The 21,764-nt window shown below is 37.5% G+C and overlaps 3 protein-coding genes across 4 annotated transcripts in view; 1 reads left to right on the top strand and 2 right to left on the bottom strand.

Annotated features, from left to right (window-relative positions):
* The window catches only part of tmem117 (transmembrane protein 117), a 58,244-nt gene extending 51,193 nt beyond the window's left edge, over positions 1-7,051 (bottom strand). Inside the window, exons 1-2 of one of the 2 annotated variants that reach the window (XM_079858952.1) lie at positions 6,788-7,051; positions 4,386-4,694 (exon numbers count right to left, since the gene is read on the bottom strand). In XM_079858952.1, the coding sequence (XP_079715078.1) occupies positions 4,386-4,694; positions 6,788-6,836 (358 nt within the window). In that variant the 5' untranslated portion in view covers positions 6,837-7,051. Of the gene's footprint in view, positions 1-4,385; positions 4,695-4,779; positions 5,043-6,787 lie in introns of those variants that run through there. The other variant, XM_079858953.1, reaches the window with a different exon arrangement.
* Positions 7,052-7,752: 701 nt separating this feature from the next.
* On the top strand, positions 7,753-21,228 carry twf1a (twinfilin actin-binding protein 1a). The gene is made up of 9 exons (XM_079858962.1): positions 7,753-7,888; positions 9,970-10,047; positions 10,134-10,312; positions 15,629-15,724; positions 16,110-16,214; positions 18,064-18,189; positions 18,336-18,486; positions 19,584-19,705; positions 20,729-21,228. The coding sequence occupies exons 1-9, from the start codon at positions 7,795-7,797 to the stop codon at positions 20,879-20,881; spliced, it is 1,104 nt and encodes a 367-aa protein (XP_079715088.1). The 5' UTR covers positions 7,753-7,794; the 3' UTR covers positions 20,882-21,228.
* irak4 (interleukin-1 receptor-associated kinase 4) overlaps positions 19,217-21,764 on the bottom strand; it is a 34,458-nt gene continuing 31,910 nt past the window's right edge. The window contains exon 11 of the mRNA XM_079858958.1: positions 19,217-19,739. The gene's annotated coding sequence lies outside the window, so the exon portion shown is untranslated. The remainder of the gene's footprint in view (positions 19,740-21,764) is intronic.

A 21,764-nucleotide genomic window follows, 5' to 3' on the forward strand; every position in this document is an offset into this window, starting at 1 on the left:
AAAATTACTAAAACTTAAATAAATATATAATGCTAAATAAAAATCTCTCTCTCTCCCTCTTATAATGACTGCGGCTCTTCCTCATTTCCTCCAGTAGATTATCAGGCCAGAGGCGGCGAGTTCGTGCTCCAGAAAGCCAGTTTTAAGGTTAAAACACACTCTTATAGAGCTATCCGGATATAAATACCACCAGCACAAAGATGATTCTCCGCATCTGCGCAACATTCATTATAATGTGTGCTAAAAACAGTGTGAGGAGGCCCTCCAGGGGCCCGGGGCCCTGCTGGGTGAATGAAGATTCTCTTAACTAACCAGCTCCAGAACCGCACCGGGAGAAACTCATTCATCACAGGCCATTTACGCGCAGGTTCAGCGATCCGGGTCTGCCGGGTCTCCGGAGGCGGTTTCCATGGAAACGACGGTCAGATCGATTAATCAGGCCTGATGTGCGTTTCATTGTCTACTGGAAACACACCCAGGAGCTTCTGAGTCTCTCACTTCTGTCATGCATGGGTCAACAATTAATGTTGTTTAATGCTGAAAGAGTCTCTTCTGCTCCCCAAGGTTTTATTTTATATATCAAAAAATACTGTAAAAATTTTAATATTATTCCAATGTAAAACAGCTGTTTTCTATGCAAATATATAGTAAAGTGTAATTTATTCAGCATCATTACTCCAGTCTTCAGTGTCACATGATCCTTCAGAAATCAGTATAATATGAGGATTTGATGATTAAGAAACATTTCGCTTCACATTCAAACTGTGATACAAAAGTTTAGGGTAAGTAAGATAAGACAAAAAAACAGCAGTTAATACTTAAAACTGATCAAAAGTAACAGTAAAGACATTTATAATGTGACAAATGATTCTATTTCAAATAAATGCTGTTCTTTTGAACTTCTATTCATCAAAGAATCCTGAAAAATTAAATATATCACAGTTTCCACAAAAATATGAAGCTGTTTTTAACATTGATAATAATCATAAATGTTTCTTGAGCATCAGATCATCATATTAGAGTGATTTCTGAAGGATCATGTGACACTGAAGACAGGAGTAATGATGCTGAACATTCAGCTTTGATCACAGGAATAAATTACACTTTACTATATATTCACATAGAAAACAGATGATTTACATTGGAATAATATTTCAGAATTACTGTATTTTTGATCAAATAAATGCAGCTTTTATGAGCAGAAGAGACTCTTTCAGAAACATCTTTATTCCAGTCTTGTAACTGGTAGTGTATAAACTGTAATGCGCCAGAGAATATCTCTCTAAAACCTCACTTGTGAAGTCCTTGAAGACACGCGTTCCTTTATTCATCAGCTCATTTTCCTGCACGATGTTTCACATATTTGCTTTTCACCGGTGAAAACACTCGCAGACATCCTTAAAACGAGTCAATCGATAGACATTCCACTGGAATAAAACACACTAAACCATCAATGATGAATGAAAGACATTCATATCAAGAGCTGGAGAGGGATTTTCTCATGTCTTATTCATAAATCACCCTAAAATATGTGTGTTTGTGCACTTCTTCAGATCAAACGCTGCAGGATCTTCTCTCTTCCGGTGTTTTAGTGAATGAACAAGTGTAGCTCGTGATTTAGCATTGCAAAAGTGTCAGTGTTTGTAAAGTGTTTCTTTCTGAATAATAAATGACACTCTGTGACCTAATGCGATGACATTCATAAGTGCAAGAACAAACACTTTTGGGGATGCTCTATGAACCAAACATGACTGTTCTCATTATTTATCACAGCAAGAACATGCAAGATCAATATGCAGATGTAAATCCTGACCTCAGATCAGCAGATGCGTTCATTGACTCAACACTGCCATCTACTGACGCCTTCACACAAATCATTTAATTCAACATCGTGACATCTAAAGGCCTTTAACAGCATTATCACACACCGTCCACAAGCCTCACGTTCATTTGATTCTGATAACATCGTTCGCTTTGAAATCACTCCTGTTTTACTTCTGTGCCGTTAATTGTTTTGTCATCCACATCTGAATCTCTACAGAACGCTCCTTGATTTCTGCATAATTGCACGGCCTGATTAACACAAGCCCACTGCACTCATTAATGCGTCGAGCTGGTTTCATTTAATTGTGCCGTCAGACTGAAGTAGCTCAGCTCCATTTAACACACTTTACCATGTTCAATTCAACAGATTCAAATCACACACAAAATCAGCACTGAAAACACAACAAAAGTGTGTTGATCGAATCCATTTGGGAACAATTAACACAGCGATCAATGCACATCACAACGAGTCTGAGCTCTGATTAAAACACTCACACACACTTCACTTACTTACGAAAAATAATGTTTTTCACTAAATGAATAGAAGGGTGAAATATATTTCATAATTTTCATGCATATGCACTAATATACCAGATATATGCGGGTCAATTTTACTGTTTGTCAGTAAAACGCATATTTTAATGCATTAAAAATGAGCGAATGTTAATATGTACAAAGTAAACAAGGTCAATTTTGATTTAATTTTGACTTTTAAAAATGAACGAAAACTTGCTGAGCTTTAGACGGCTGTTATCTAACTCTGCATGTTTATTATTAATGAGATTCATGCAGCATGTTCAGATTGAGGCTGAGATGCATCATTTATCACACAGGAGCTCTGAAAACACACAACACTCTCAAACGGGCCGTCACTCACACTCACACACACACCCTAAACCTACCCATCACACACACACACACACACACACACACACACACACACCCTAAACCTACCCATCACACACACACACACACACACACACACACACACACCCTAAACCTACCCATCACACACACACACACACACACACACACACACCCTAAACCTACCCATCACACACACACACACACACACACACACACACACACACACACCCTAAACCTACCCATCACACACACACACACACCCTAAACCTACCCATCACACACACACACACACACACACACACACACACACACACACACACACCCTAAACCTACCCATCACACACACACCCTAAACCTACCCATCACACACACACACACACCCTAAACCTACCCATCACACACACACACACACACACACACCCTAAACCTACCCATCACACACACACACACACACACACACCCTAAACCTACCCATCACACACACACACACACACACACACACACCCTAAACCTACCCATCACACACACACACACCCTAAACCTACCCATCTCACACACACACCCCCCCTAAACCTACCCATCACACACACACACATACACACCCTAAACCTACCCATCACACACACACACACACACACACACACACACACACACCCTAAACCTACCCATGACACGCACGCACACACGCGCGCGCACACACACACACACACACCCTAAACCTACCCATCACACACCCACCCTAAACCTACCCATCACACACGCACACACACACACGCACGCACGCGCACACACACACAAACCCTAAACCTACCCATCACACACACACACACTAAACCGACCCCTAAACCTACCCATCACACACACACACACACACACACACACACACTAACCCCACCCCTAAACCTACCCATCACACACACACACACACACACACACACTAACCCGACCCCTAAACCTGCCCATCACACACACACACACACACACACACACACACACACACACACACACTAACCCGACCCCTAAACCAACCCATCACACACACACACACACTAACCCGACCCCTAAACCTGCCCATCACACACACACACACACACACACACACACACACACACTAACCCAACCCCTAAACCTGCCCACACACACACACACAAACCCGACCCCTAAACCTACCCATCACACACACACACACACACTAACCCGACCCTTAAACCTGCCCATCACACACACACTAACCCAACCCCTAAACCTGCCCATCACACACACACACACACACACACACACACTAACCCGACCCCTAAACCTGCCCATCACACACACACACACACACACACACACACACACACACACACACACACTAACCCGACCCCTAAACCAACCCATCACACACACACACACACACACACACACTAACCCGACCCCTAAACCAACCCATCACACACACACACACACACTAACCCGACCCCTAAAGCAACCCATCACACACACACACACACACTAACCCGACCCCTAAACCAACCCATCACACACACACACACTCTAACCCGACCCCTAAACCTACCCATCACACAAAACTTTCTGCATTTTTACATTTTCAAAAATATATAATTTAGTATGTTTATTAACCCATTTCCCTCGTGGGAATACACACACACACACACACACACACTTCACAAGAACTGAAATCACAGACGTACCAAACAGGCGTCGATGAAACACAAACTTCCCAGCGATGAGCCCAGTGATGACGGCGATGATCCACATCAGGACCTTGAGGACGTTCCAGGCTCCGCCGGGGTATTTGTTCACCACGAAGGAGAAGCAGTTTCCCACCACGATCATGTGCGCCTCCGTCTGGCTGTGCGACACCGGGTCCTCCGCGAACACCAGGAAGTTGCAGAAGGTGACGAGGTAGGCCACGATCAGACGGGACCACGGGTGCTGGAAATAATACCGGAACTTGGAGTACACCTCCATCCGTCTGAGGACTCCCAGACACCGTCCACCTGAGAGACACCACACACACACACACTTCAATCCACAGGCCTGCAGTTCATATTATAAAGCAGCGGAGAACCGGCACTTACTCACCCGTGTCGTTCCAAACCCACATGACTTTCTTTTGTGCCGTGAAACACAACAAGAGACACTTTATGATATTTGTATGGTGTTTTTTGTTTTGTTTAGAGCTGTTTGCTTTCAATGTAAAGCAGCGTGAACATTCAGCGAATCATCTCATTTTGTGTCATCTCATTTTGTTTTGCGTGAGTAAAAGATAAACAAGTTTTCTTTTTTTGGATGAAATAATAATTTAGACCGTCTGAATCACAGTCTTCACAAGCGCCAGTCCAAAACAAACACTAATGATGAATTTCATAAAAACATCCAGGTCACATAACATACAGACAGACAAACATACACACACACAGCTAGACATACAGACAGACAAACACATACACACAGACAGACAAACATTCAGAGAGACAGACATTCAGACAAACATACACACAGACAAACAAACATACAGAGTCAGACACAGACAAACATACACACACACAGACAAACAGACATACACACACAGAGACAAACAAACATTCAGAGAGACAGACATTCAGACAAACATACAGACAGACAGACACACAGACAAACATTCAGACAGACAGACATTCAGACAGACAAACATTCAGACAGACATTCAGACAGACAGACACACAGACAAACAAACATACAAACAAACAAACATACAGACAGACAAACAAAAAAACATACAAACAAACATACAGACAGACAGACAGACAGACAGACAAACAAACAAACATTCAGACAGACAGACACACACAAACAAACATACAGACAGACAGACAAACAAACAAACATACAAACAAACATACAGACAGACAAACAAACAAACAAACAGACAAACAAACATACAAACAAACAGACAGACAAACAAACAAACAAACATACAGACAGACAAACAAACATACAGACAGACAGACAGACAGACAGACAAACAAACACACAGACAAACATACAGACAGACAGACAAACAAACATACAAACATTCACAGACAAACAAACATACAGACATACAGACAGACAAACAAACATACAGACATACAAACAAACATACAGACATACAAACAAACAAACAAACAGACAGACAAACAAACATTCACAGACAGAGAGACAAACAAACAAACAAACAAACACACAGACAGACAGACAGACAAACAAACAAACAAACACACAGACAGACAGACAGACAAACAAACAAACACACAGACCGACAAACATACAGACAAACATTCAGACAGACATTTAGACAAACAAACATTCAGACAGACAAACATACAGAAAAACATTCAAACAAACATTCAGACAGACAGACAAACATACAGACAGACAGACAAACAGACAATTCACACAAACTTTCAGTGACTAAAAATATCTGACATGAGCGTGCGATGATGATTCAAGAGTTCTAGAATAGGCTGCTCAGAAACCATGTGCTGCTGGACTCATTTAGCCTGTGTGTGTGTGTGTGTGTGTGTGTGTGTGTGTGTGTGTGAGAGAGAGTGTGTGAGTAGGTGTGACCAAATGTCCATGTTTTGACCAAATGTCCCCACATATTAAAACCTGAAATCATATAGTGTGGATGGTTTTGTAAAGGGATATAAATTAAAAATATAATGTCTATATAAATAAATATTTCATATACAGTAAATAATATAGTCTTCTATCTATCTATCTATCTATCTATCTATCTATCTATGTGCTTTGGTTATGTTTACATTCATGGCTTCTTGTGCAACACTGAAACTCTTCCCTTAAACAAAAATCACATGTCAAAACAATCAATCACCCAAACAAATAAATAGACACGTATGATATATTTGCATGACGCGTGCACATAATATATGCAATGAATAAAGCAATAGGCTCGTGAGCGGATGTTTGTGGAAGAGTGTAAATGGGAGCCGCTCATTAAACTCAGCACGTGCGTCGGGATGAAAGCAGGAGCAACACACAGTTTTCCAGCATGTTCCATGAGCGACACACACACAGAGATGATCGTAACACATGTAAAGAGGCTTACGCAGACAGTCGTGCGGAGATTCAGATTCAGACTCAGATCCCATCGCCATATCAGTGCTTGCCTTCCGACATCAGTGATGATGATGATGATAATCCTCCGCGCGCCGCTCATTCAACGCGTCTGATTTCACGCGCGTCATTCAAAGCGTCCGGGCGCCACATGCGATTACAGAAGCAGAAACAAAACATCATAATCATCATCAGCAAAACACACTGACCACAACAACATGGGACATCTCTCTCTCTCTCTCTCTCTCTCTCTCTCTCTCTCTCTCTCTCTCTCTCTCTCTCTCTCTCTCTCTCTCTCTCTCTCTCTCTTCTAACATTAATAATAATATTTTTTCTCAATAATATTAATAAATAACTATATTTATACTATTTGCAACAGCATATATATATATATATATATATAAATATATATATATATATATATATATATATATATATATATATATATATATTTTATAAATATATATATATATATATATATATATATATATTTTTTTTTTTTTTAACAGTGAATCTGTATTGAATAAAGCGCTATATACATAAATGGGTGTATTTATTTATTTAAATATTGAGGGATAGGGCAATTTTCGAATAAATATAAAAGACAATATTTAGAAAATATTACAGTTTTGATTGTACTGACACTATTGGATTAAAACAAAAAGCCTGAACTAAATTGAGCTGAATAATGACACTGTTGTCTTCTATAAAGCTGCTTTACAGCAGGAATTGAAGTTTCCATCAATGATTCTTTTTTTTTTCTTCTCATAAATGTTTTATTATTATTTAAATGTATACAAAGACACAATATGCATTTCAGATGTTATAGTATATAAGTATACGAGAACAAAACGAAAGAGCTATATACAAAGAAGTGTTAAGAGAACATTTCTAAAATAAGTATTTTTACACACAAAAATGATGAAGTGAAAATGATGTCCGCGCATGCGCAGTGCGGGAGGAGGGTTGACGCATGGGTTGACGCGCCAGGGACACGTGATGTCACCGCTGCTCTGCTTCCTTCTTCCGGGATTGAGAGTCACCAAACATCATCCGCCGAGTGAAATAATGTCTCATCAAACGGGTATTCAGGGTAAGAGTGAGATATTTTTATGATTTATAAATCTGAATCTGTATGATGACAATGCACGAGCGGCGACAGACTCACTTAGCGGCGAGATTCATTTAGAGAAATCAATGAAAATGTGAATAAACCGCGTCTGTCAGCCAGCAGTGGTGTCCCTCAGATCTCAGCGTTATGAATAATTTCATCTTGATGATTTATTTATCGTATGAGTGTTAAAAGATGGGCAGAGTTTTACTTCAGTGATCACGAGCACGGGCAACGCCTTCAGCGCGCGCGCGCGCGCACCCGCCATATGTAGCCTATAATAATATCACCACAGTGTAATCATCATAATACTGTAGTTTATATCACCATACTGTAATATATAATTATCATACTGTAACGTTAGTTTATAGCACCGTACTGTAATATATCATCATGTTACTGTAGTTTATATCACCATACTGTAATATATATATATATATATCATTATACCGTAGTTTTGTAGTTTATATAACCATTCTGTAATATATCATCATCATACTGTAGTTTATATCACCATACTGTAATATTATATCACCATACTGTAGTTTATATCACCATACTGTAATATTATATCACCATACTGTAGTTTATATCACCATACTGTAATATTATATCACCATACTGTAATATTATATCACCATACTGTAATATTATATCACCATACTGTAGTTTATATCACCATACTGTAGTATTATATCACCATACTGTAATATTATATCACCATACTGTAATATTATATCACCATACTGTAGTTTATATCACCATACTGTAATATTATATCACCATACTGTAATATTATATCACCATACTGTAGTTTATATCACCATACTGTAATATTATATCACCATACTGTAGTTTATATCACCATACTGTAATATTATATCACCATACTGTAGTTTATATCACCATACTGTAATATTATATCACCATACTGTAATATTATATCACCATACTGTAGTTTATATCACCATACTGTAGTATTATATCACCATACTGTAATATTATATCACCATACTGTAATATTATATCACCATACTGTAGTTTATATCACCATACTGTAATATTATATCACCATACTGTAATATTATATCACCATACTGTAGTTTATATCACCATACTGTAATATTATATCACCATACTGTAATATTATATCACCATACTGTAGTTTATATCACCATACTGTAATATTATATCACCATACTGTAATATTATATCACCATACTGTAGTTTATATCACCATACTGTAATATTATATCACCATACTGTAATATTATATCACCATACTGTAGTTTATATCACCATACTGTAATATTATATCACCATACTGTAATATTATATCACCATACTGTAGTTTATATCACCATACTGTAATATATATCACTATACTGTAATATACATCCTCATCACACTTACTGTGGAAACCCATTCCGCCACATCAGGAAATAAAACATGCTTTTGTAAATCATAACTGACATAAAAAGGCGCAATTATGACTTAATAGTCATGATTATCACATAAAACTCATGATTATGACATACAACGTAGGAATTATGACATGCTAAGTCATATTTATGAGATGAAAAGTCAAAATTATGACATTAAAAGTAATATTTATGAGAAAAAAGTTTAAATTATGACAGCAAGTCATTTTTGCTTCAGTCAACATATAACAGTCATAACAGAGACAAAAGTCAATTAGGACTTAAAAGGTCAAAATTAGGACATTCTAATTCATAATTATGAGATGAAAAGTCATGTCACAAAAAGTCAAAATCATGGCTTAGTCATAATTATGACTAACATATAAAAATAAAACATATTCTAATAATAGTAAATATATAATAGTATCTCAATACCCCCTATTATTATTATTATTATTATATATGAAATAATAACAGTTTATATGAAACAATGATCAGTCACAAAACACGTTTTCTCGGTTTCTGACTAATAAAGATTGTTGGTTTTCATGGTTACGTCATTGACAGTGTTGCTGCTGTCCTCAGAATGATATGAATATGAATATGAATATTGCAGTTGACGTGTGTGTTCTCGTTCTCCAGCGGCTGAAGAGCTGAAGGATGTTTTCGGCAGCGCCAGGAACGGACAGCACAGACTCCTGAAGATCGTGATTGAAAACGGTATCTGATAATCATAAACACTGCGATCTTCCCAGAGTTATGAGTTACTGATGTGTGTGTGTGTGTGTGTGTGTGTGTGTGTGCAGAGGAGCTGGTTCTGGGCCTGACTGAAGACTCCTCTGGTAGTTGGGAGGAAGACTACGAGCGTCTGCTTCTGCCGGTGCTGGAGAAAGATCTGCCGTGCTTCATCCTCTTCCGACTCGACTCCAGCAACAGCCTGGGCCACGAGTGGGTCTTCATCGCCTGGTCACCTGACCACTCGCCCGTAAGACATCACTGCACATCACACTCTGGTCACCTGTCAGGTGACATCACCATAGTGATAGACATCACCTTTTCAGTTAGTAAACATTGTGACGTTTTTTGTGGGCGGGGCTTAGGTGGAGGCAGAACGGTTCCTCTGTCCTCTTCAATAACGCTAGTTGGCAAGTTTTGTTAGCTTGTTTTTTTTAACAATGACTGGAGTATATCCGAAATCCGATTTATCTTAAAGGTGCAGTGTGTAATATTGAGGAGGATCTGTTGACAGAAATGTAATATCATATTCATAACTGTGTTTTCCATAACCCTTACATAATGAACCGTTATGTTTTTATGAGCTTAGAATGAGGCATTTCTCTCTACACACACCGCGGGTCTTCTTACATCAACATGTTTCTGATCACTGAATATCACTGAATGATAAAGTAAACCTAATTTCTTAATTTATCTTTTTAAAGAAACCTCATTGTTTAACCGGCTACTCTCTGCTGTCTCAGACGATGACATCACTTCCTGTCGGCCACCATAACTTCTGTTGGGTGCAATTCACAACCTCACCACTAGATGCCGCTAAAAAGCACCCTGCACCGTTAATGTGTAAAGTCACTGTCCTGGGGCCTCATTTATAAAACTGTGCGTAGGAACCTTACTAAAAGTGTACGTGCGCCCGAAAGCCAAAAATGGCGTACGCAAAAAAATATTCAGACTTATAAAACAATAACAATTGTGCGTACATGCGTCTCCACCCGAAATAACCATATGTGGAGCTTACAACGCCTAGTTTTATTATGCAGATCCTCATCTGCATATCATTTGCATATGATTATTCATCCACGTGATAACGTTGGATGAATAATCATATGCAAATGATATAAACGGTACAAGAAACATTACATTAATACAAATCAAGTAGTTGTCTATCCTTGCCTTGTTTTTGAATAGCCTACATAAATCAAATAGTGTAAAATACATTTCAGAGAAAGTTTTTCTCAATCTTTTCCACTTGCCGAATTGTATTTTTAATTGATTTATATTTTTAATGGAAACAGATAGGCCTTGGGTATTATTTGCACGAAACTATTTTCTCAGACAATCTGGTATTATCATGATAAGCAATTATCTCTGTGGTTAAAACATTAAAGCACGCCACAGGAAAAGTGTTCAGAAACAATCACATCCACAACAAATATTTCTAATGATTGAATTTAAAAAAATGTTGTAACTTCAGTAATGATTTCATGTTTAAGTGTTTAACTCCATTAATTTGAATGGCATATTTAATATAAATGTTTATATCAGAAGTATTTTATTTATTTAAACTGGTATTTGCGTCAGTTTCACTAAACGGCTCAACACGCTCGCTGCCGCGGACATTTAAGAAGGAATGGATATTTGCTTCAAGTGACAGGCTTGGTGATTGAAATTGTATTTGTATAATCTTTCTGTATATGTTTAATTTTCTTTAGATTTTCTGTATAAAAGTGACCAAAAATACATTTAACTCCAGCTCACCATCGGTGTCGCCAAAGTGCTCCATCTCCAAAACGTTCGTACGCATGGGTCAGAGTTTGCGTGCAGGTTTCCCGTCAAGTTTTTCTTTATAAATCCCACCTTTTGCGCAGGAACTGGCGTACTAGGGATGGGCATAATTAATCGACGATCGATAATTGATCGTTAAGAATTTCGTCAGTCACGTTTATTTGTTATCGATTAAACTAATGCAGGTTGCATTGCGTAGTGTGAGTCTTGAAGCAATGGAATTAATTTTAGCGCGGAGGTACCTGTGCATCCCGGCAACGTCAGTCCCCTCAGAGCGGGTGTTTTCGGCGGCTGGACTGGCTGTCACCAGGTTGCGGTCGCATCTGATCCCAGATCATGTCAACATGCTTATCTTTCTCAACAGAAATCAGTAGACTGGTGCAGAAGTTCTGTGGGAACTTCATGCGTTTTCTCAGATCGGATAGCTATCTGATTTATCAAAACGATTCCATTTACACCTGGTCACATAAATGTGTTTTTGCAAAATGGATATAAATCCGATCTTGAATTCCCGCGCTACATGCAGATTTAAATTGGTGCACGTCACCGAAAGCAACTGATATGAGCTGCATTTTTTTGATCATCAGCGAACATTTCTAAATCAAAGACCACAACAAGATGCGGCAACAGCCCTGGTAAGATCATTTCGGTTCTTTACTTTTAATGAAGATGATTGTGTGTTGATGAATGACTTTCACTTTGATTTGCGATAGTTTGCACGTTGGCTTGATGAATAGATGCTCATCTGTGGTGATGCGTGTTGAAGTAGCGTCGTCATATCTGGCTATAACATGACATATAGCCTATAACACGCTCTCACACGTTTATTTCTTAGCATTTTTGGGATAAGTCAAATTTACATATGTGGTTTCAACAACCTGGGGCCTCATTTATAAACGTTGCGTACGCACAAAAGAAGGCGTACGCCGCTCTCTACGCAATAATTGGTATTTATAAAAAGTAAACTTGACGGGAAAATGTGCGGTCCTTCACGCAAGCTCTGACCCAGGCGTACGCACAAAAACGGGTGATATGAGAAATGGTGACACCGTCGGCAGATGGAAGAAACACGTGAAAGTGTGTGAAACTGTAGACCGTTGTGTAAAAGAAATGGCAATACTGCCTCTCATAAATAACATGAAGACTTCACAAAGCAAGTCTTACAATTAACAGCCTACAGGAACACCCGTTTGATCGATCTGCAGTGTAAAACAAACACAATCAAACGAAGATTACAACAGAAATTCAAATTAACACATATTTGCAAACAGATATAAATATGTTCTGCAATAATATTAGCATGTTATGCAATTCATCCTCATAACACATCTGTAGCTTGTCAGATGCAATCAAATGGATGGTAATAAAATGCCATGATGCCATCACAATGCGTAATGACGCACAAGGGCTGATCATGCGCTTCACGCTTGCGCGTGAGTGAAGTTACGTTTCTTGCTTTTCCTCTCTGTGTTTGCCATGATTTCGCAATCAATGAATATTAACTTGTGGGCGTTTCACGGTCTATTTATGGGCAACTATGGGCGTGACATGAAGCCGCAAAAGCTGCGCTACATTTAGAATTGATTGTGATTTATTAAGGGAAAACTGCGTAGGATGTGCGTGCGCACGGTTTTATAAATCCGAATATTTCTGTGCGTACGCACGTCCTATGTTTCATCCGTACGCCACTTCTGACGCAAATCCTACGCAAAGTTTTATAAATGAGGCCCCAGATGCATTTACTCTTGTCCAGTTTCGTCTGGAATGCGTCTCAGATCTCCTCCTGAAGTGGTTTGAGCGATCGGATTTAAATCCGTCTCGAATGCGTTTCGGAGGGCATTTACACCTGGTCTTTTCACGATCGGATAGCTATCACAGAAAACGGATGAAGTGGCCATGGGTCTCTGTTTAAGAACGCCGGCTCGCAGCTGCAGGTTCTGCTGTTCTAGAGCACCGCAGGGCAACTTCAAGTCTACCGAACGTCCAGTTTCACTGCCACAAGTTGATCTTCTTGTAATAAAGATCTCATCGAGGACAACCAAACTGTATTTTTGTATTTTCATTGCATTTTTAATTTATAAAAAGTTAAAGAAATAATGAATTTCAATATAAAAATATTAATGATTAATCGATAGTCGATCGTTAATTCTCCCGACGATCGACTAAGAAAATTTAATCGAATGCCCATCCCTATAGCGTACGCATGTTTTCAGCCCCGTTTTGTGCGTACGCAAGCTTTATAAATGAGGCCCCAGGACCGTGATTGTTATTTGAAAAAGTTAATTTTAACGGAGATTGGCTGACCCGCACACACTCACTGAAAGATGGAGGATCTGACAGGATCAGCGTGACTAGAGACTCGCCTGATAGAGAAACTGAGCGGAAAGAGAAACTGAGGGTGGATAAATCTGTAGATGCTTATAACTATATTTGCTGAATGGTCCCGTACATACACGACTTGTGTGGTCCGACCCGCAGTTCTGCTTAACCGGCGCCGAGGCTAGAAGACGATCGTAACGAGTGACACTACAGTGTGATTTTAAACATGTGAATATTTTCTAGAAATAAACATGCAAAATGTATGTATTTGATTATTCTTTCTTACCAGGTTCTTCAAAAAGTCTAGTCGCAATCAATCACAACAACGTATACAATCACAGATGATTCACAAATAATCACAATAGTTTAGAAAACATTGTGCGATAAAACTTCAAATTAAAGCCTGTACTCGGTCGACTCTGGCACACAACACAACAACACAACACAATGACATTTTAATCTCGTTATGCAGTGAATCTGTGCTGGTTTGTATTGGCCGCCTCCAGTATTCCCGTTGTTTTGTCTCCAGCTAATGCGAAAAAAGGGTCTATATATCATGTTCTTCAGATCAGTGTGTAGAGGAGCTCAACATTCTTACACACATTCTCATGCGTGTCCAGGCACGTCACTGACGTCTGTGTGTGTCGAGCTGATACACACTGATCTGGGACCTGCTTCACTCATTTACACACTGATCCTTCCAGTTCTTATCAACTGGTCTGAAACCTGATGCTGAAATACTTTATAGTACTATTCGTAGTACTTTTCTAATATTTAATTTATTATTATTACAGGAATTATTTGGAATTGTATTAATATTATAAAATATTTACAATAAGTCATATTTATTAGATGAAAAGTCAAGATGATGACATAAAAAGTTATATTTATGAGAAAAAAGTAATTATCATCGAAATACTGTTTTTTATTTTTATTTTATGAAATATAATATATATATATTATAAAGTATTTTTATACATAAATAATTAATAACTAAATTAATAATTATAACGAATATATTTGTATTATTATTTTATTGTCATTTTTGTAATAGTATTTATTTTATTAATTTAGTTATTATTTATTTAATAATGATTATTTTACGTGTAATCATAAAATATAGTATTATAAATATTTTATTTATAAGAATTCAAAATAGTTCGGATAATTATTAATATTATAAAATAATATTCATTTAGTATATTTATAATGTTAATTATTTATTGTTATATAATTATTGTTATAATTTATATGAATAATATTTATAATAATAATAAATATTCATTTAATTACTATTTATTCTCAAGTAAATTTCCAGTGATAGTCAGTCATCTTTATATGTTTATTATAGTCATCTCTGTTTCTGGTTTGATCATCACGTCAGTCTCCAGGAAGTGTGTGGCGAGTGTGTGTGTGCTCGAGTTAAACTGATCTCTCTGTCTGTCATGTTGTTCTCTAACAGGTTCGGCACAAGATGCTGTACGCCGCCACCAGAGCCACGCTGAAGAAGGAGTTCGGCCTCGCACACATTAAAGACGAGATGTTCGGCACCGTGAAGGTGTGTGTGTGTGTGTGTGTGTGGCTCAGTGCACACACACAATCAAGACTTGTGTCTTACAGTGCAACAATTTAGTTATACACAAGTTTGGAGTCTGAGAGATGTCTTAATGTTGTTGAAAGAGTCTCTTCTGCTCATCAGAGCTGCTTTTATTTGATCAAAAATACAGTAAAAAATTGAAATATTGAAATATTATTCTAATGTAAATCAGCTGTTTTCTATGTGAATATATAGTAAAGTGTAATTTATTCCTGAGATCAAAGCTGAATGTTCAGCATCATTACTCCAGTCTTCAGTGTCACATGATCCTTCAGAAATCACTCTAATATGATGATTTGATGCTCATATCATGTACTTGTATAAAGTGTGTTTGTCTGTGTGTCAGGATGATGTTTCTCTCAGCGGATACAAGAAACACGTCACCGCTCAATCGGCCCCTGTACCACTGACAGCAGCTGAGGAGGAACTGCGACAGATTAAACTCAGCGAGGTACACACACACTAACTCTCACACACACACACACACACACACACACTCACTCACTCACTCACTCACTCACTCACTCACTCACTCACTCACTCACTCACTCACTCACTCACTCACTCACTCACACACACACACACTCACATACACACACTCACTCACACTCTCACTCACACACTCACACACACACACACACACACACACACACACACACTCACTCACACACACACGCACGCACTCACTCACTCACTCACTCACTCACTCACTCACTCACTCACTCACTCACTCACTCACTCACACACACACACACTCACTCACTCACTCACTCACTCACTCACTCACTCACTCACTCACTCACTCACTCACTCACTCACTCACTCACACACTCACTCACACTCTCACTCACACACTCACACACACACACACACACACACACACACACACACACACACACACACACACTCACTCACACACACACGCACACACACACTCACTCTCTCACACACACACACACACACACACACACACACACACACACACACACACACACACACTCACTCTCTCACACACACACACTCACTCACACACACTCTCACTCACTCTCTCACACACACACACATACACACTCTCACTCACTCACATACACACTCTCACTCACACTCACTCACTCACTCACTCACTCACTCACACACTCACACACACACACTCACTCACACTCACACACACTCTCACTCACACACTTACTCACACACACACACACACACTCACGCACACACACACACACACACACACACACACACACACACACACACACACACACACACTCATGCTCACTCGCATACACTCACACACACATCAACTTTCCAATGATATGATTATGTGCATTTTTGTAAGGGTCTTTTAAAATAAATAAAATAAAATAAATGTCCTGTTTTTAAGTGAGTGGCACTACTTTATACTGATGATGATAGAGTTGGTCATGTGATTCTGAGAAGAAATCATCAGTTCCTAATTCACGACCATATAAGGACATGAAGTGAAACTCTCTGGCCCGCCCCATTCCTGAAACCAGCCAATCAGAGCAGAGTACAGCGCAGACAGGAAGAAGAGGTTTCATTCTCTTTAAATAGCCTGGCAGTTTTAAAATAAGAGCGGAAAACGGCATCATTTTCACACAAAAAAGAGGAAAATTTGTAGTACCTTGGAAATATATACTATTAAAATTTAATTAGGAATACAACTATAGTATATTTTTATTATTTTACATTGATAATTTTATTTCTAATTTGACATTTGATTTGATTTCTATTTATTTATTCATTTATTATTTCTAATTCTAAACAAATGGCATCTAAGCGATTAATTTCTATAATTAACAGCAGAGTTATCAGAGTTCAGAGCAGATGATGCTGAAAATAAATCAGTGACGTGAAGCGAGAGATACACAGAATGTTACTTTATCACAGCATTAGTGTTTAATGTTGTTAATCTTTTTTTGTGTGCGTTTGTGTGTGTGTGTGTGTGTTTGTGTGCACGTGTGTGTCTGTTTGTGTGTGTTTCTGTGTGTGCGTGTGTGTTTTTGTGTGCACGTGTGCGTGCGTGTGTGTGTTTATGTGTGTGTGTTTGCGTGTGTGTTTGTGCACGTGCGTGTTTGTTTATGTGTGCACGTGTGTGTGTTTGTGTGTGTGTGCACGTGTGTGTGTGTACGTGTGTGTGTGTGTGTGTGCACGTGTGTGTGTGTGTGTGCATGTGTTTGTGTGTGTGTGTGCACGTGTGTGTTTGTTTGTGTGTGTGTGTGCGCGTGTGTGTGTGTGCACGTGTGTGTTTGTGTGTGTGTGTGTGTGTATGTGCACAGATCCAGACAGATATTCACGTGAACACTACGAAGCAGACTCTTCAGGGCGTGGCGTTCCCTCTGGACGGAGAGGCCATGACTGCATTACAAAAGTTCAAGGAGAAGAAACTCAACTATGTTCAACTGGTGAGAGACACACACACACACACACACACACACACACACACAAACACACACACATGTACACACACACCTTCATTCTGCAGTTATTCCACAGTAAAGAGAAAGAGTTTTCTGGTTAATAACTGATATCCATCACTTTGTCTCCAAAGATCATCAACTTTGAGAAGGAGCTGATCATGCTGTCGAACACGGACGCCACGGAGCTGAAGGATTTACCCAAGAGGATCCCCAAAGACGCGGCGCGCTATCACTTCTTCCGCTTCAAACACTCGCACGAGGGCGACTACCTGGAGTCTGCAGGTACTTCACTCGAGACTCAGTGTGAACTAAACGATTTCCTCGCTCACATCAACGACGATAGCTATAAGGATAACGATATCTTTCTAAAAATCTTTCTAAATATAAAAGAATAGCACAGCACAACTATAACGATAACGGCTCAGAGAAACAGTGTCACTGGAATCACTTTCAGCTGATGAACGATGAAAACATTGAGAGCCAATCAGAATCTGCCCTGCTTTAATGAGTTTAACATTTAAAGCGACAGACGACAAAAACTGCAGCGCTTTTAGTAAACAGAACGATATCATGCGCCAGTGTGGACGCTAATATAATTAGCATTATAGTTAATGTTAGTTATCTTTAGTTATTGTTATAGTTATTGTAAATTATTGTTATTGTTATCGTTTATCATCATTATAGTTGGTATAGTTATCGTTAGTTATCATTAGTTATTGTTATAGTTAGTTATCGTTATAGTTATCATTAGTTATCATTAGTTATTGTTATAGTTAGTTATCGTTATAGTTATCATTAGTTATCATTAGTTACCGCTATAGTAAGTTATCGTTATAGTTATCGTTATTGTTATAGTTATCATTAGTTATCATTATAGTTTTTTTATAGTTATCATTTACAGTTCAGTTTCTGCAGTTTGTTTTTTAATGACCCTGCAAAAAATATATACTTTTCTTTATTTATTTTTTTATATTTAAATATGAACAAAAAACAAAACACTAAATTTGATTTTGAAGGTATTTATCTGACAAAATTATTTGGCAAAAAAACTATGCTAAAAAAAAAAGCTGACAGGAAAAAGCAAACATAATCAGTTATTAATATTTCATTGGTTCTTGTTTTTTTTGGTTAATAATTTCTTTGAATGACAGTCTGGCCAAAATGATGTCAGTACAATTTGTCATGTTTCATTGTGCTATTATTATCACAATTATAACAATCGACTCAAAGCACAACTAATGTGATTACAACATCTTAACAATAATGTTTGAATGAAGTGAGTTTTCCGAGGCCGTCCGTCAGGTTTGTCCTCTACTGTACACTGTAGATGTTTGATCATCAGTGAAATGACATGATTTCCTCTTCCTCTGGATCATCAGTGTTCATTTACTCCATGCCGGGATACAGCTGTGGGATCCGTGAGCGCATGCTTTACTCCAGCTGTAAGAATCCTCTGCTGGAGATGGTGGAGAACACACTGCAGATGGAGGTGGAGAAGAAGGTCCGTTTGCTTCCGCTCCTTCCGTAAAGCAATTCTGTGGTTAAAAATTATTATTTGTTAATAATTATTAAATTACTTCATTTCTTTTTCAAATTTAAATCTTATTGTTAAGTGATACCGTAAATTCATTTTTATATTAGAAATCTAAAGTTTTTTTTATTATGTTAAATTATTATTTTATATATTTTTTAAAGTATCCTAAAATAGTTTATACAAAAAATAATGTATTCATTTTTTTAATTATTTTTTATAATTTTTGTTCTAATTTTATTTTATTTTATTTTACTTATTTTATTTCTTAAGTTAGGAATAAAAATAGTTTATATTTATTATTTTACATATATGTATATATATATATTACATTATTCTATTATTATTTTAAAACATTTAAAATGATGCTAACATGATTTTAGTCCTTGTTATATCCTATATTTTTATTATTTTAAATTATTTGTATAATTTTATTTATATAAAATAAATTATATTATAATTATTATTATAATTTTTATGTGATTTTACTTATTTCTTTTTGAATTGTAATTACTATTATTTATTTATACTGTATATATATATATATATATATATATATATATATATATATATATATATATATATATATATAAAAATAGTAATTAAAATATTAAAATGAATTTACAAAATAAAAAATTTATACATTTATATAATGTATACAATACATAATATAATATATATATTTATTAATATGATCCTAAAATAATATAATTTTTTAAAAATAATTCTAACATGATTTCATTCCTAATTAAATTAGGAATAAAAAATATTATATTTCTATTATTTAAAATTATTTTTATAATTTTATTTGGTTTTACTTCTTATTTCTTTTTTTTATTCTTCTTAAATTTTATTTTACATATTGTATTTTATTTGTATTTTAATTCTAATTTTTATTTATTTATTTATTATTGCAAATTCTAAACAACCCCCATCTAAATGTTTAACGTAATCTAAAAATAGACGCTAAACTCTGCGTGTTTCTCCCCGCAGTTGGAGATCGATAACGGCGACGAGCTGACGGCTGATTTCCTGTACGACGAGGTTCATCCGAAGCAACACGCGCACAAGCAGGCCTTCGCTAAACCGCGCGGGCCGCCGGGCCGGAGAGGAGACCGCAGGATCACACGGCCCGCCGACGACTAGCCTAGCGTTAGCAGCAACCCAAGAGGCCACCAAGCTGTCGAGCGCTTACTTCCCACAATCCCCTGCAGGAAGCCGTGCGCTGAACTATGCACCATAACACAAACGCCCATCATGAGGTGTGCTTCAACTCAACAGTGACTTTCATATTAAAATGAACAAATAATTATTTTAACAAATGATCAATCAAATTCAGAAAGGCTTTTGTGATTTTAAACCGTGCCAAACTCACAATTGCAGTTACTGAAACGAAAAGACCTGAACATTCGCCATTCCTTTTATCGCGTCTTATTTTGTTACATTGTTACATGTCTTTTTTACCGAACACGAGTCACATGTTAATCACAGCTCTGACGGATCGAACCGAACTCACGTCACATAATTTTTTACGACATTCACATTTTTTGATATGATGGTGTTTTGTTCTCATGTTCCAGGATGCTCATTTTTCTATGCAATTTTGTTTTTGAACATGTTTTTTTCTCTTGTGTTTCCCACTCGACTGTGAAGCCGCATCAGGACACACAGAATTATTCAGTTAAGAGTATGTTAAAAGGGAAGACGGGATTATATGTGTGTGTGTGTGTGTGTGTGCGTGTGTGTGTGAATTCACTGCTAGGTCAGAACTAGCGCAGGTCATGTTGAGTATCTACTGTCGTTTGGCAAACCACTGTTGAACATCTGTACTGACGCAGACGCTCTTATGTTTCACATCACATGTAGCCTGTCTGTGTTCAGACGTCTCAAATACTTGTTTTTTTAGAGAAAAATAAAGTATTTAAATCATTGAATGGACTGCCCTTTATTACATCACACAGGAGAGACTCGGGATCATGGGAAATGAGCGTTTGTGTCTAAAGTTCAGTTCAGGATTGCACTGTAAATG

Source organism: Squalius cephalus (genome assembly GCF_949319135.1).
Source record: "Squalius cephalus genome assembly, chromosome: 23".
Classification (NCBI taxonomy): Eukaryota; Metazoa; Chordata; class Actinopteri; order Cypriniformes; family Leuciscidae; genus Squalius; species Squalius cephalus.

Bases quoted from the DNA above. Each gene is read 5' to 3' on its own strand.
- twf1a (XM_079858962.1), top strand. From the start codon at position 7,795: ATGTCACCGCTGCTCTGCTTCCTTCTTCCGGGATTGAGAGTCACCAAA. The intron at 10,048-10,133 runs GTATCTGATAAT...GTGTGTGTGCAG, and splicing joins GAAGATCGTGATTGAAAACG to AGGAGCTGGTTCTGGGCCTG. The intron at 18,487-19,583 runs GTACTTCACTCG...CTGGATCATCAG, and splicing joins CGACTACCTGGAGTCTGCAG to TGTTCATTTACTCCATGCCG.